The sequence below is a fragment of the Muscardinus avellanarius genome (assembly GCF_963383645.1).
Source record: "Muscardinus avellanarius genome assembly, chromosome: 1".
Classification (NCBI taxonomy): Eukaryota; Metazoa; Chordata; class Mammalia; order Rodentia; family Gliridae; genus Muscardinus; species Muscardinus avellanarius.
The window spans coordinates 54661170-54675572 of NC_137786.1; the positions used below are offsets into that span (position 1 = coordinate 54661170).

A 14403-nucleotide genomic window follows, 5' to 3' on the forward strand; every position below is an offset into this window, starting at 1 on the left:
ACTGTCATCATGGTTAACCTCCGCCATGGACCATCTGAAAGAATGGGCGGGAATTGGGGCTTTGGCAGGTCTTTTTATACTTGTCTCCCTGGTATGTTTGTGGTGTCTTTGCAAGATCAGAGTCACACAGAGTCATAATGCAGCCATGATCGTTCAAGCTTTCACAGCCATTGAAGCAGGACAGTCCCCCCAGGTGTGGTTAGCCAAACTAAAAAAGTGAATATGATGCTCAGGTTGCGAGGCAAAGCACTGCACTCTGGGACAGCATCTTGCGGCCCAGAGGAGAGCATGTCTGATTGCATGCAGGTTGATACCCCAGATCCCGCCTCTGAGAAAAGGGTATCAGACAGGTCTAGTACTCGCTTGGGTGGATGGCACCTAGGGGAGAACTTGTACAATGTCCATGTGTTTTCATCCGAGATCAGACCTCTACTCTCACCTGCTGCATAGTAAAACAAAAAGGGGGAACTGTGGAGAACCGCGTGGCGCCGCACCCCAAAGATGGCGCCGGTTTCCGCCTTCTAGCAAGCTCTCTCTTTAGTAAACACCTCCATATTTGGCTAAGGCTGATCATCAGGCCTGCTCTTGCTTGTGTGGACCTATCGGTATTTGCCACATTGCATGTCAGGGTTGGCTGGATTGAGACCTTTTAAGCTAAGGGCTGGCTTTCCCTAGGGAGAGAAGTCTGTTTTCAAGGTTCCTGAATAAACTGCATGAAGAAGAGTCCGAGTGTTGTGTCTTCCTTGCTGGTCGAGGTGGGCGCAACAATACCCCTGTCTTATTTTTTGGTCTTTTTATTTTTTGAAACAGGGTCTCACTGAGTTGTGAAGGGCCTCACTAAGTAGCTGAGGCTAGCCTCGAACCCAAATCCTCCCGTCTCAGCCTCCCAAGCACTGGAATTACAAGTATGTACCACCACACCCAGCACATGAATAATTTTCAATCTTAAATCCATATAAAAGTTCTCCTACCTAGATCTGTTACTTGTCGATCAAAAGGGCAACGTATTGCTCTTCCATGAAGAGGCAGGCGAGTGAGACAGTCATGACAAACTGTGTGGCCACAAAGGAGAAGGCGAGGAACTTTGTCTCCTTGCAAAGAAAAAACATCTTCACAAACTCCACACTCCAGCACCTAATAATTGGAATGAAAACATATGCTCTGTGAACATTATTAAAAACACAAATATTTTAGGTTTTACAAACACTAACCTAATATACTGAATCAACCTCGTTACTTTGTTCCTCCATGGGGGGAAAATTGTCTAAGTTGTAAAATACCTTATCATTGTGAAATCTCCCTGCAACAAGTGCTTAAGAATCAAGATAATGTCGTAAATTAACATCATCTTTATCTTCTGAAAACTAAATCTGTAACAATACACAACTTTACTAATGTTCTTTCATGGTACTGAGGGTTGAACTCTGGGGCAGGAGTCTATCTCCGAGAGGTACATCCCCAGCCTTGGTTTATTTTCAAAAGGGTCTCGATAAGTTGCAAAGGCTAACCTCAAACCTGTGATCCTCCATTTTCAGCCTCCTATGTACTGAGATTATAGAAGTGAGCCACCACGCCTGGCTCTGAAGATGGGTTGTTAAGCAATTTTTCTACAATTACCTTATCCCCAATAAACCATTACTAATTTCAATAAAATAATCTAAAATATATGTTGAGAAGACAATTACCTCTCTAAATTGCAAAGAATTTGTAAGAAAAAACTGCAAATAATTTTCATATACCTTCTAAAGTCTATTTCCATCAAGTAATGTAAGGAAAAAAAAGGCAATCAGCTGAGACTTAAATTTCAATTCCTGTTCACTGTTAACAAATACAGCACTGAGTTAGAAAATATTTTGACTATGTACTTCCAAGCAGAGGTACAAGACTTGCCAAAAGCCACACTGTCAAAAGAAATTCTATAAGAATTCATGTTTAGGAGCACAATTTTTCATTTTATAAAGTCAAAAAACTTTATTTATGGCAATGAAGCATTTTCAATGCTTTTATGCCAAGTATATATATATATATATATATATATATATATATATAATGAAACAGTAACACTTTCACAATTTTAATTAATTTTTTAAAAATACCCACAATAGAGCCAGGTGTGGTGGCACTCACTTGTAATCCCCGTGCTTGGGAGGCGGAGACAGGAGGATCATGCAGGTTTGAAGCCAGCCGCGCTGGCGTAAGAGACCCTGTTTCCAAAAATAAAATAAATCTGGGAGTGTAACCCGGAGGTAGAAGGGCTTCCAGGAACCCCAGTACCACTAAAAAAAAAAAAAAAAAAGAACAACAACAACAACAAAACCCACAATGAACTATTCTATTACACCCTAAACTTCTGTTGTGACATTCAAGACCAGATACAATGTGATCCATGTCCTTCATACCCTATGCTTCAACTATATAAAAGAGCTTGTAGTTCCCAGGGAATGAGAAACTGTTTCTTGGCTTTTTTTTATACTAATGCTGAGGAAATATCTAAAGAAATATTTTCATACTGGATTTGTTTTGCTTTGCTTTGCCTTAATATAAAAGCAAATTCCTAAGTAACTTGGAATAGCCACCGCTCATGTCAACTGAAATAATCACACTATCCTTTGGGCTTCCATTTACTCTGGATAAGTGTCTACTACTAACACCCAAAATAATGACTTTATTAGCTTTCTTTTTATTATATTATTATTATTATTATTATTTCTTTATTAGCCTGTCTTTTTCTGTCAGACTAAAATGCCAGAAACAGGGTGTTCCAAATATGAAGCATCTATGTGCTTATATAAACAACAGCCAAGAAAATATTTTGAAACAATGTCCCCCCACCATCAAACATATACCACAAGATAAAAAAAAAAAAAAGAAAACCAAAAGTGGAAATCAGCCTAGGTCCACCGCAATTTTAAACTTAACTGCAATTAACTTAAACTTTGGTAATTAGGATGCAAAGATCTTTCACTGACAATTCATAGTTGCCTCAACTCCCAGTATTGTTAAAAAAAAAACTTAAATGGAATATTAAAGAAAATTACTCTAAAGATATGGAAAGCTCAAACTAACTCTTCATGGAAAAGCAAATAAAACTACATCATGGGCTGGGGATTTAGTTCAATGGTAGAACATTTACTTAGTATGTATAAGGACCTGGATTCAATGTCCAGCACTGCATACAAATTAAAAAATCATAAGCAAAATAATAAATTTTTAAAACTACAAGATACTTTTTCCCCAAAAGTAATACTTTGTTTAATGAAATGAACCTAATAATCATTTTCATAATATTTCACCCAGCAGCTGCAAAATACACATTTTTATCATCTCATGAAACTTTTCCCAAAACAGATATTTCAATTCATAAAGCAAATCTTAGCTAATATAAAAGACTGAAATAACTTCTTGTATCTTATCTGATTATAATGGAATTAAACTAGAAATCAAAAGCAAGAAAAATTATACAAACACACTGATACTGAATAATATGTGTGTGTGGTGCTAGGTGTTGAACCGAGGAGCATTCTACCTTTGAGCTAAACACTCCTAGCTCTATTTTATTCTTTATTTTGAAAAAGGGTCTCACTAAGTTCCCAAGGATGGCCTCAAATATGTTATTTTCTTGTTTAAGCTCCCAAGTACTGGGATTATAAATTTGTTCACGCCCTTGTAATCCCAGCGCTTAGGAGGCTGAGACAGGAGGATCACATAGGTTTGAAGCCAGCCTCAGCTACTTAGCGAGGTTCTCAGGAACTTAGTGAGACCCTCTTTCCAAATAAATTATAAAACAGGGCTGGGGGTATAGCCCAGAGGTAGAAAACCCTTGGGTTCCATCCCCCCAGTACCACCAAAAAATAAATAAATAAATTTGTTCAAACAAGCCCAGCAAACAATACACTTTGAATGGACAATGAGTCATTGAAGAAGTCAGGAGACAAGTTAAAATATTCCTAGAATCAAATGAAAAGAGAAACAACATAACAGAATCTGTAGGATGCAGTGAAAGTAGTTCTACTAAAGGGAAAGTTTATAGGTATGAGTACCTACATTAATAAAAAAGAGATCTCAACTAAATAACCTAGTGATGGATCTCAAGGTCTTAGATAAACAAGAACAAAACAAATAAAAAATAAGTAGAAGAAAAAAATAAGATCAAGCAGAAATAAATGAAACAGAGATTAAAACAACAATCAAAAAACTAAACAAGAAGTTGATTCTTTGAAAAGAAAACTGGCAAATACTTAGCCAAAATACCAAAAGAAAGAAAAGATAAATAAAATTAGGAATGATAAAGAAGATATTACAACAGATAACAATGGAATCCACAGGATTATTAGAGAATATTTTGAAAAATTATATGCCAGATAATTGGAAAATCTAAAAGAAATAAATTCCTAAGTATATACAATCTTCCAAAATTGAACCAAGAAGATACAATAGCTGAAACAGAGCAAAAGAAGCAATGAGAAGGAAGTACTAATAAAAATCTCCCAACAGGCTGGGTGTGGTGGCGCACACTTGTAATCCCAGAATTTGGGAGCTGAGAGAAGAGGGCTGAGGTTCGTAGTGAGGCCCTTTGCAACTCAGTGAGACCCTGTTTCAAAATAAAGAATGAGGGGGGAAAAATCTCCCAACAAACAAAGCCCAAGACTGGAGGGATTCGCGACAGAATTTTACCAGACTTTTAAAGAACATCAGTGCTCCTCAAACTATTCCATAAAATAGAAAGAAAAGGAATTCTTCCAACCTCATTACATGAAGCAAGTATTACCCTGCTATCAAAGTCAGATATGGCCATAACAATAAAAGGAAACTATAAAAGAATATTCTCAATGAGCTAAGATGCAAAAATTATCAATAAAACATTCGCAAAATTAAACACACATTATAAAGATCATATACCCGCCAGGCATGATGGTGCATGTTTGTAATCCCAGCATTTAGGAGGCTGAGACCTCTCACGGTTCACAGACAGTCTCAGCTACTTAGTGAGGCCCTGTGCAACTCAATGAGACTCTGTTTCAAGATAAAGAATAAAAAATTGGGCAGGGGGTGAATCTCGGAGGTCAAATGTCTCTGGGTTCCATCCCCAGCCCTGCAAAAAAAAAAAAAAAAAATCAAATACCATTATCAAGTTGGTTTTATCCCAAGGATGCAAAAATAGTTTCAAATACACAAATCAATATAATAGAGGACATAAATATAATCAAGGATAAAAATCATATGATCATCTAAACAAATGCTGAGAAAAACTTTGAAAAAATTCAATAGCCCTGAACTAGGCATGGTGACTCACACTTGTAATCCCAGTACTTGGGAGGCTGAGACAGGAGGATCGCAGGTTCAAGGCCAGGCTCAGCTATTTAATGAGGCCCTCTGCAACTTAGTGAGGCCCTCTGCAACCTGTTTTAAAAATAAAGAAAAATATTGGGGCTGGGAGTGTAGCTCAAAGGTAGAATGCCCTGGGTTCAATCCTCAGTACTGAGAAAGAAGAAGAAAAGAAAAGCCCTGAAGAAACTAGGTATGGAAGAATCATACCTCAACATAAGTCTATGTACGATGAACCCATAGTCAGCAGCATTACACAGAAAGGGGGACAACCTGAAAGTATTTGTTCTAAAATCAAGGAGGAGACAAAGATGTCCACTCTAACCCCTCTTATTCAATATTGTACTTAAGTTTTAGCTAGAGGAATCATGAAAGAGAAAGGAAAATAGGGGGGAAACAAATCAAAAGAGGAGAAAGTCAAATTATCCCTGCTTTTAGATGACAGGAGTTTATACTTAGGAGACTCCACCAAGATTCCTAGAACTGATAAATTCAGCAAAGAAGCAATATACAAAAATCAAAATACAAAAACCATTATCTTTTCTATATACCAATAATGAATTCACTGATCACAAAAACTAGAAAATCCCATTTACAATAGCTACAAAATAAATTAAATTAAATTAACAGGAATAAGCCTAACCAAGGAGGTGAAAGGGCTTTACAATAAAAATTATTTTTTAAAAATCTGAAGAATATGCTGGGCATGGTGGCGCACGCTTGTAATCCCAGCGCTTGGGAGACTGAGACAGGAGGATCGCACAGGTTCGAAGCCAGCCTCAGCTACTTAGTGAGGCTCTCAGCAACTTAATAAGACCCTGTTTCCAAATAAAATATAAAATAGGTCTGCGAGTATAGTTCGGAGGTAGAAAGCCTCTGGGTTCCACCCCCAGTACCACCAAAAAAAAAAAAAATCTGAAGAAGCAAATTGAAGATGACACTAAAAGATAGAAAGATCTCCCATGTTCATGGATAAGGAGGATATTGTTAAAATGGTCATATTACCAAAAGTAATCTACAGACTCAATGTAATTTCCATCACAACACCAGTGACATTCTTCATATAATTAAAAAACAATTCTAAAATTCATATGGAAACACACAAAATCCAAAGTAGACGAAGCACTTCTAAGCAAAAAGAGCAATGCTAAATGCATCACATTACCTGGTTTCAAAATATACTACAAAACCATAACAAAATAGCATGGTATTGGCATAAAAGCAGACCAAATGGAAAACAGAGGACCCAGAAATGAACCCATGTATCTACTGCCATCTGATTCTCCTTGAAGATGGCAAATACAATGTTGGAAACAAGACAGCCTCTTCAACAAATGATGCTGTGAAAACTGGATGACCACATGTAGAAGATTAAAACTAGATCTCTATTTCTCACCTGTTTAAAAAAAAACAACTCAAGACAAGTCAAAGACCTCAATTTAGGATCTGAAACTAAAAAAAAAAAAAAAAACACAGAGTAAACACTTCAATATACTGGCACAAGCAATGATATCCTGAATAGGACTCCCATAGCTCAAAAAATAATAGCAAGAATTGGCAAATAGGTTAAATCAAATTTAAAAGATTCTGCAAAACAAAGAAATAAATCAACACAGTGGAGACAAAAATTACAAAATGGGTGAAAAATCTTTCCCACCTATTCATCTGGTAGATGATTAATATCCAGAACATATAAATAACTTAAGAAAAGACCCTGTCTTTATAAACTTATTTAAACAAGAAGCCATTTTACACAGTATTAGCATTATGCATTTCAATCTTTACCTTCCAAGCCGGACGTGGTGGCGCACGCTTGTAATCCCCGGGCTTGGGAGGCTGAGACAGCGGGATCACGCAGGTTTGAAGCTAGCCTCAGCTACTGAGTGAAGCTCTCAGCAAATTAGTGAGACCCTGTTTCCAAATAAAATATAAAATAGGTCTGGGAGTGTAGCCCGGAGGTAGAAAGCCCCTGGGCTCTACCCCTAGTACCAAAAAATAAAAAATAGGGTTAGGGGTATATCTCAGAGGTAGAATGCCCCTGGGTTCCATCCCCGGTACCTCAAAATAATAATAATAATAAATAATAATAATCTTTACCTTCCAATGAGTACTACTTGCTTTCTGAAAAGAACTCTTATTGCACAGTTCAGGAACTTTGTACGCGTTAAGGTGAAAATGAACAAGGTGTACTCTAATATATCAAATTTTGTGCTGTAACGAACGAATTACATCAAGCTTCAGTGCACTTTTGAGATTACAAGGAAAAAAAGAAATGGTAATGATACCCATTCTAATTATGGAATAAAACTTCAGGTACACAAAATAATCTGCAGGTACTCTCTAGCAAAAGTACAACTCAAATCAGGAATGGTGGTGCACGCTTGTAATCCCAGTACTTGGAAGTCTGAGACAGGAGGATAGTAGGTTCACCACCAATCACAGGTGCCTTTTGGTCACTATGTTTAAAACAAAAACAAACAAACAAAAAAAACTTCTGATATTATATGAGACAGTGGTTCTCAATCTTGGTTAAGTATTAAAATCGCTTCCAGGAATTTTAAAAATATTTTTATATCAACATAAACAGAACTGGAGAAGTGCATCAATAGTTTTAAGAGTCTTCAGTTGTTCTAATATATAGCCAGGCATGAGAATTACCAATCTCTTGGATGACAGATGAAGGTTACTCTATGGAACGCTAAGACCATTTATCCCTTTCAGATCTTGCCATATTACAATGCAAGAAATATGTTCCTCATATTTCAATTGACTTGTTAGTAAATATATTTTGGAGCATTTACACGTGGTAGAATCTCAAACTTCAAACATAGGGCAATTCATAAATCAAAACATTAATGCTCAGTTATGCTTCAATTGGAGACTTCTCAGAAGTTCTGAAACTGAACTAAGAGGGGAGAGGGCAGCTAAACCAATAATGTATGATTATAGGAATAGCTCAATAGTGAAAAGCAGAGACAATGGGGCCAGTCAATCCAGGGCTTTTGCCACATACTGTGTTAACCTAAACCAGTGACTCCTTTCATGTATAATGGAAATTAAAGTCTACCTCATCATACGTAGATAAAATAATACCTAGCCATCATAATGGTTTAACTTAATAAAAATAACGTAATTAATGCCTGTTGATCTTGACTAAATGCAGAGGACTTGTGGAAAGACCTGTCCAGGTCATTCCCACGGGCCCACAGATTCTGTTCTCAAATGCCTCAGATGTATATGTTGACATCTGGCACGAGCAGACCAGGCAACTTCAAGCCAGAAAGGTAAAGATCGCGGAGGGAAAAGGCAAGATTGGTGACGCCGAGAGGGGCCCTGAGGCCGCGCATCCCGCCCTTGGAATCCTGGGCCGCAGCGACGCAGCCAGGTCTCCAGGGTGAACTGATCGGAGGCCGACGGTGGAGAACCGAGCATGCAAGGTCCCTCACCTTCACCACAGCCGCTCCCCGGCTGCCCTGCCGGCCACTGTCTAGTCCCACTCCAGGCTTGTTTACAACCAGGGTAGCCATCCCGGGAAGAGCGACAGGAGAGATGCAGCCCTTGGAGGCTTCGGCTGAGAGGCGGGGCTGAGCCAGCTACCCACAGGCCTCTGCGCTCGCCGCCGACGCACAGGCGCAGTAGGACGCGCGCCGCTCCCCCCCCCCTCCCTTCACTCTGCCCGTCAGTCGTTGGCTGTCAGGCGGCACAGCCGTACGCATGCGCAGTTTGTTTATTTTCTAAGCCTGCAAGGGATGCATAGAAGGAAGGAAATCAAAGGAAGAGAAAGGATAAAACGGAATTAAAGTTTTAGGATGAAACTCTCGCTCCTGTAATTTCTCTCCCACTGCAAGCCAGCCGGGGTGGAGATGGGGGAACTACATCTCCATGCATGCAATGCGATTTTTTTGTGTACAAACTACAAATCCCAGCATGCCACTCTATCTTTTTATTCCTGCCTGGTAGGCATCTAGGAGACTGTAGAAGGATCACCGAGGAGTGATTTTCATAAGTCGCCATGTGTGGTCGCGGACGAAAATTTTTATGTATAGGTCTGTAAGGAAGAAGGGATGACTTTGGTGAAAATAAGGTGTTGCCGCCGTAAAAGAGGTAGTAAAAGGGGGATCTAAGATTCCACTCGCGGAGAGGAGCTGTGGGCGAGCGTTGGGCCTCGCAGCGCCTCCCGCGCTCTCCGGCCGGTTGGACCTCTGCAGCCCCCGTAGGCAGCCGGGGCGAGGAGCCCGCCAGAATGGAAGTGAATCCCCCCAAGCAGGAGCACCTGCTGGCGCTGAAAGGTAAAGTGTTGCGAGCCCGAGTCCCTGTCGTCTGTGTCTTCACCTCTCGCCCTTTCTCGGAACCTTTTGCTACGTAGTGTGGGAGGCAGGCCTGTCCCTCAGCTGTCAGGGCTCGCGCTCTGCCCTGCGCCCGGCGCCGAGCGGGAGGAAGCGGCTTCCCGCCTGCTTCTAGGCGTCAGAGCCGCCTTCTAGTGACGTTAAGTATCTGATAAGTACTCTCATTCGTGCTGCTGCAGTCAACAGATTTTAGCTGCAGAAGCTGACGTCCCGACTCTACTAAGATCTCGGTGAAACCGGAATAAATTACAACTGGCATTTAAAGTGACTTTTCCGCCGGGCGTGGCAGCGCACGCTTGTAATCCCAGCATTGGGGAGGCTGAGACAGGTGGATCACAGGTTCGTGGCCAGCCTCAAGCTACTTAGTGAGGCCCTCTGCAACGTAGCGAGACCATGTTTCAAAATAAAGAATAAGAAATAGGGCTGGGGGTGTAGCTCGGAGGTGGAATGCCCGAGTTCCATCCCCGAGTTCCATACCACTAAGTAAATAATAAAAAAATAAAGTGACTTTTCATTCTGCCTCTCGTCGGTTTATGTGGCACTGACAAAGCTTCAGGTTTGTCTGTGAAATTAGCATTACATGAGCAGTGCCAAAGATTTAGCAGTACAGCATAGATTGTATATAACTTAGATTTGTTAAAAATCACAACAGTTTACTTCAACGCATTGTGCATGTGGGAAATACGACCAAAAGGTTTTGCCAACTTAAATTTTCTGTACAGGACAGTTTTAAGTTCGATGATTTAATTAGATCATGGCTTAGGAAAAAAGCGGGACAGGATTTTTCTGGAATTCCTATTGTTTTTCAGAACCTTTTATTTGAAATATTTTTAGTTTTATATCACGTCTTCTGCTACCACATGCATTTTTTTTTATTTTTTGGTGCTCTAATATGTGATTAACAGGCCTTTGTGGACTGAGATGGGGGAAATGCTTACTAGGTAGTTGAATCCAGTTGAATTTTGAGGGACTCGTCGTGTCTCCCCCACTCCCTGTGATGTAGGCATTACACAGTCCAGAAGCTCAGCGTTTCCATTTGAAACATAAATAAGTGCTGATAGTTGGAGTTAAGTTGTCTCTGAAAGTAGACCTTAGCCTAATCTAGACTAAAATAGATTACTTGTGGAGAAAATTAATTAATTGACAATCTCACATCAAGTATGTGGCTCAACTTAATAGATTGATCCACATACTTTTCTCTCAGAGGTTAAACAACCTTTCCAAGATCACATTATCTAGTAAGTGACTGAAGCACTATTTCTCAATACTTGACCTGGTACATATTTGCAAAATGCTGTGTTGCCTCTCGATGAATAAAAAAATATATTTTTTCAGGAATCATTACCTTACTGACTACTTTGATGGAAGTTTGGAACAGTTCTCTTGGTTGCTAGATATCATTTTATATAAACTAAACGCTACTAAAATTAAATTCTAACGATATGGATACTAACTGCCATAAGGGATTTTTAGTTTTGTTATTCTTCATGTTCAAAAACAGAAGATACCTAATATAGACAATTTAAGCAAACTAAAAAGGCAAGTGCTTTAAATTTCACTCATAACTTTAGCTTTATTAAACCTTTTTGGCATCATTCTGTTGTCCTCATTAAGAATTTTTACAAGTTTTACTTTTAATGATGTTGGGTGCCAAATATATCAACTTACATGGTCATTTAAGTTTACTTTCTTTTATATTAATATGGAAAGTGTTGAGATAGTGTCTTGTTGCTCTTGACAAGATATAACTTTTGTTTAAAAGGAGTGTTCACAAGTTCACTTATCCCTTGAGTGTAAATAAATTCAGACAATGAAAGAATTTTCAGTGGCCTATTTTAGAATATAAAAGCATAAAAAGGGTGTATAATATACTTTTCTTAAAAATAATTTTTGAAAGATACAGCATAGTTAGGTCCATATTGAAATTATGGATTTTGTTGTCAAAAAAATGTTAGTGGACACAGAAGAATTATAAGAATAATTGCTTCTTCACTCGTGTGGGAGGGGGAGTATTGGGGATTGAACCCAGAAGAATTCTACCTTTGACCTACACCCCCAGCCTAATTTTATTTCTTATTGGAAACAAGGTCTTACTGTGTTGATGAGAGTCTCACTACTTTCTGAGGCTATCCTTTGAACCTGTGATCTTCCTACCTCAGCCACCCAAGTACAGGGATTACAGGTGTGCCCACCATGCCCAATTTACTTCTTCACTCTTTAGAATTAGTCAGTGGTTCTGTTGTGACATCATGACAGGAGTCCTCACTCAGGGTCATCCTAACAATAAGAGAATTCTTATCAATTTAGTCTCTAATTTGAAGAGGAAATGGATCCAATTTTTTTTTTCTACAGCAGTTAGGCTATAAAAGAGCCTGTATTCTGGCTTACACCTTTGGGCCTAGTTGGGAAGCCTAACTTGCTGACCCTGGAAGGTTTTATTCTTGATCCTACACATGATGTGCTAGAACTTGTTATCAGTGGTTTAATTTAGGGAAACCTGAGAACTCCAGACTGTTCTTCCTTCAAAGTGAAATTTAGGAGCTTTGATATGAAGGTCTCAATACTGCTAGTGTTTTACTTATATAAAGACTTTTTCATAAAACCAGTTCCTTTCCTGTTTATAATTTAAAGTTAAACCAGACTTCTGATTTTAGTGTTTACTCCTGAGAATGAGATTAAGTATTTTATCTCTTTGATAAAATGCATCAAATTTTAAAGTATTTAGCTTTTTCCCAGATAGATTTAAAATTAGTGATTTCATTGTTCTCAGTTGTCTAAATTTTTTAAATGTTTCATTATATAAATCCAGCATTTTAAGAATTACTTATTTACTGTTTCTGTTCTAATCCTTTTATCTATTGAGTTAAACATGTTGCCTATTAGCAGTTTTAGGCTGGAAATGATCCTAACAGCCATATAATCCAGATCTCTTGTTTTGGTAAAAAGGATTTTCATGGTTTGTGGGTTACATTCATATTTAGCAAGAGCATTTTGTTAAAATATCATTGGGATTAGCTGGGCGGGCGTGGTGGTATACACTTATAATTCCAGCATTCGGGAGGCTGAGACAGGAGGGATCAGGGTTTGCAGACAACCTCAGCTACTTGGGCCCTTTACAACTCAGTGAGACCCTGTTTCAAAATAAAGAATAAAAAAAATAGGGCTAGGGGTGTAGCTCAGAGGTAGAATGCCCCTGGATTCCATCCCCAGTGCCACAAATATATATATATCATTGGGATTGATATTGGTTTTTCCTCTCCCCCCCCCTGCCTATTTGTACACAGGCTGTCCCTGCCATATCTTATTTTTTTTGCAATACTTCCACTTTAGGTCCTGTTTCCTCTGGTTTGACAAGAGAGACAGTCTTGTATTAATAAATTACATTCTAGCTCTGAGAAGTTCAACTAAGAAATTTTCTCTTCATTGAGAGTAACTGGATTATTGCCAAATGACTACAGAAGTAATAGTACATTATCGACCATATGAGAATGATCTCTCACTACTGCCAACAATTGCAGAAAAGGCAATTCAAGACTTTCCTACTCGTCCACTACCAAGATTTATTCCTTGGTTTCCACATGATGGGTCCAAACTTCCATTCAAACCTAAAAGATCACCGCCTGTAATTACTGGAGAGGCAGCTCAAGATGTGAAACAGTACTTATCTATTTTAGAACATGATATCAAGCCACAGAGTTACGATTGTACAGTAGACCTTTTGGAATTTCAGCCTAATTTGAAAAAGCACCACTCAATCCAGTCAGACAAACTGAATGAACTCAAGATTAATTCCGAAAATCTGGATAAATCAGAAAAAAGAATACAGCACAAGAGGAGGTCTTGGAGTGTCTCACTTGCCAAAAATAACTGTGCAGGAAAGATTTTTCCTTTGTCTAAGAAATTACAAGATTGTTTAAAGGCACTAAATTTGCATTCATTTTATAGAGCAAGATGGACAATAGAACACGATGTTTGTAACAACCAAACTCTGGAAGATGTTTGGGCAAAACTCAATAGACTTATCAAGCACAATGAACTTCCATCTTGTAATGCTACGATTCAGAGACATTTAGCCCAAATATGGGTGTTTTGTGATATTCTGTACTCTGAATATGTGGGAGATATTCTTAAAGGAAGATTAACTCTCAGTGGAAAAATTAATTTATTTGTACATAAATATGGTGTTATTTTTAGTATGTAATGAATTCTACTGATTGTCAAAAAGAAGAAAATTCTGAATAAATTGATTATGGACTGAAATAGTTGAATAAGGTTTTTACATTTTTAATGACTTTTGATGCTTTCACAGTTACAGCCTACTTTTTTTACATTATAGAGAAATAATTATGTGGAAATATATATACAATTTGTATCCCAGAAATGAATAATTATCAGGTGCATTCTAAGCTTGTCAATTAACTCAGCTTTCTAGATTCTACTTACTAATTTTCTTTTAAATGAATTATGATAAATTATTGTTTATGCTGAATGTGAAGGTAAACTATTCTGTTACTTTTTTAATGATTGAATTTGATTTTATTAAAATGAATACTTTGAATTTGATGCATCTCTAAAATCCAATTGAACTGTATTTTTTTCTATACTCACCTCAATGTAATAATTATTTAGAAAATAAAACTAAAAGCAATTATATTGGAAATGTTATTCAAGTGGTTCAAAGTGGGAGACCAGCCATACTCTAAATGGTGTTTCCAGTGATAAGTAGCAGATA

General features: G+C 38.2%; 3 protein-coding genes across 4 annotated transcripts in view; 2 read left to right on the forward strand and 1 right to left on the reverse strand.

The window, feature by feature from the left end:
* TRIM23 (tripartite motif containing 23) overlaps positions 1 to 8852 on the reverse strand; it is a gene marked incomplete at both ends in the record, with an annotated part of 37039 nt that extends 28187 nt beyond the window's left edge. For both annotated transcript variants that reach the window (XM_080701041.1, XM_080701040.1), the window contains 2 exons: positions 972 to 1134; positions 8772 to 8852. In XM_080701041.1, coding sequence (XP_080557167.1) covers positions 972 to 1134; positions 8772 to 8852 — 244 coding nt within the window. The remainder of the gene's footprint in view (positions 1 to 971; positions 1135 to 8771) is intronic.
* Positions 8853 to 9568: 716 nt separating this feature from the next.
* The window catches only part of TRAPPC13 (trafficking protein particle complex subunit 13), a gene marked incomplete at both ends in the record, with an annotated part of 35106 nt that continues 30271 nt past the window's right edge, over positions 9569 to 14403 (forward strand). Inside the window, one exon of the mRNA XM_080696848.1 lies at positions 9569 to 9614. Coding sequence (XP_080552974.1) covers positions 9569 to 9614 — 46 coding nt within the window. The remainder of the gene's footprint in view (positions 9615 to 14403) is intronic.
* SHLD3 (shieldin complex subunit 3) lies at positions 13114 to 13872 on the forward strand (the record flags this gene model as incomplete). The annotated part of the gene is made up of 1 exon (XM_080693315.1): positions 13114 to 13872. The coding sequence occupies exon 1, from the start codon at positions 13120 to 13122 to the stop codon at positions 13870 to 13872; it is 753 nt and encodes a 250-aa protein (XP_080549441.1). The 5' UTR covers positions 13114 to 13119.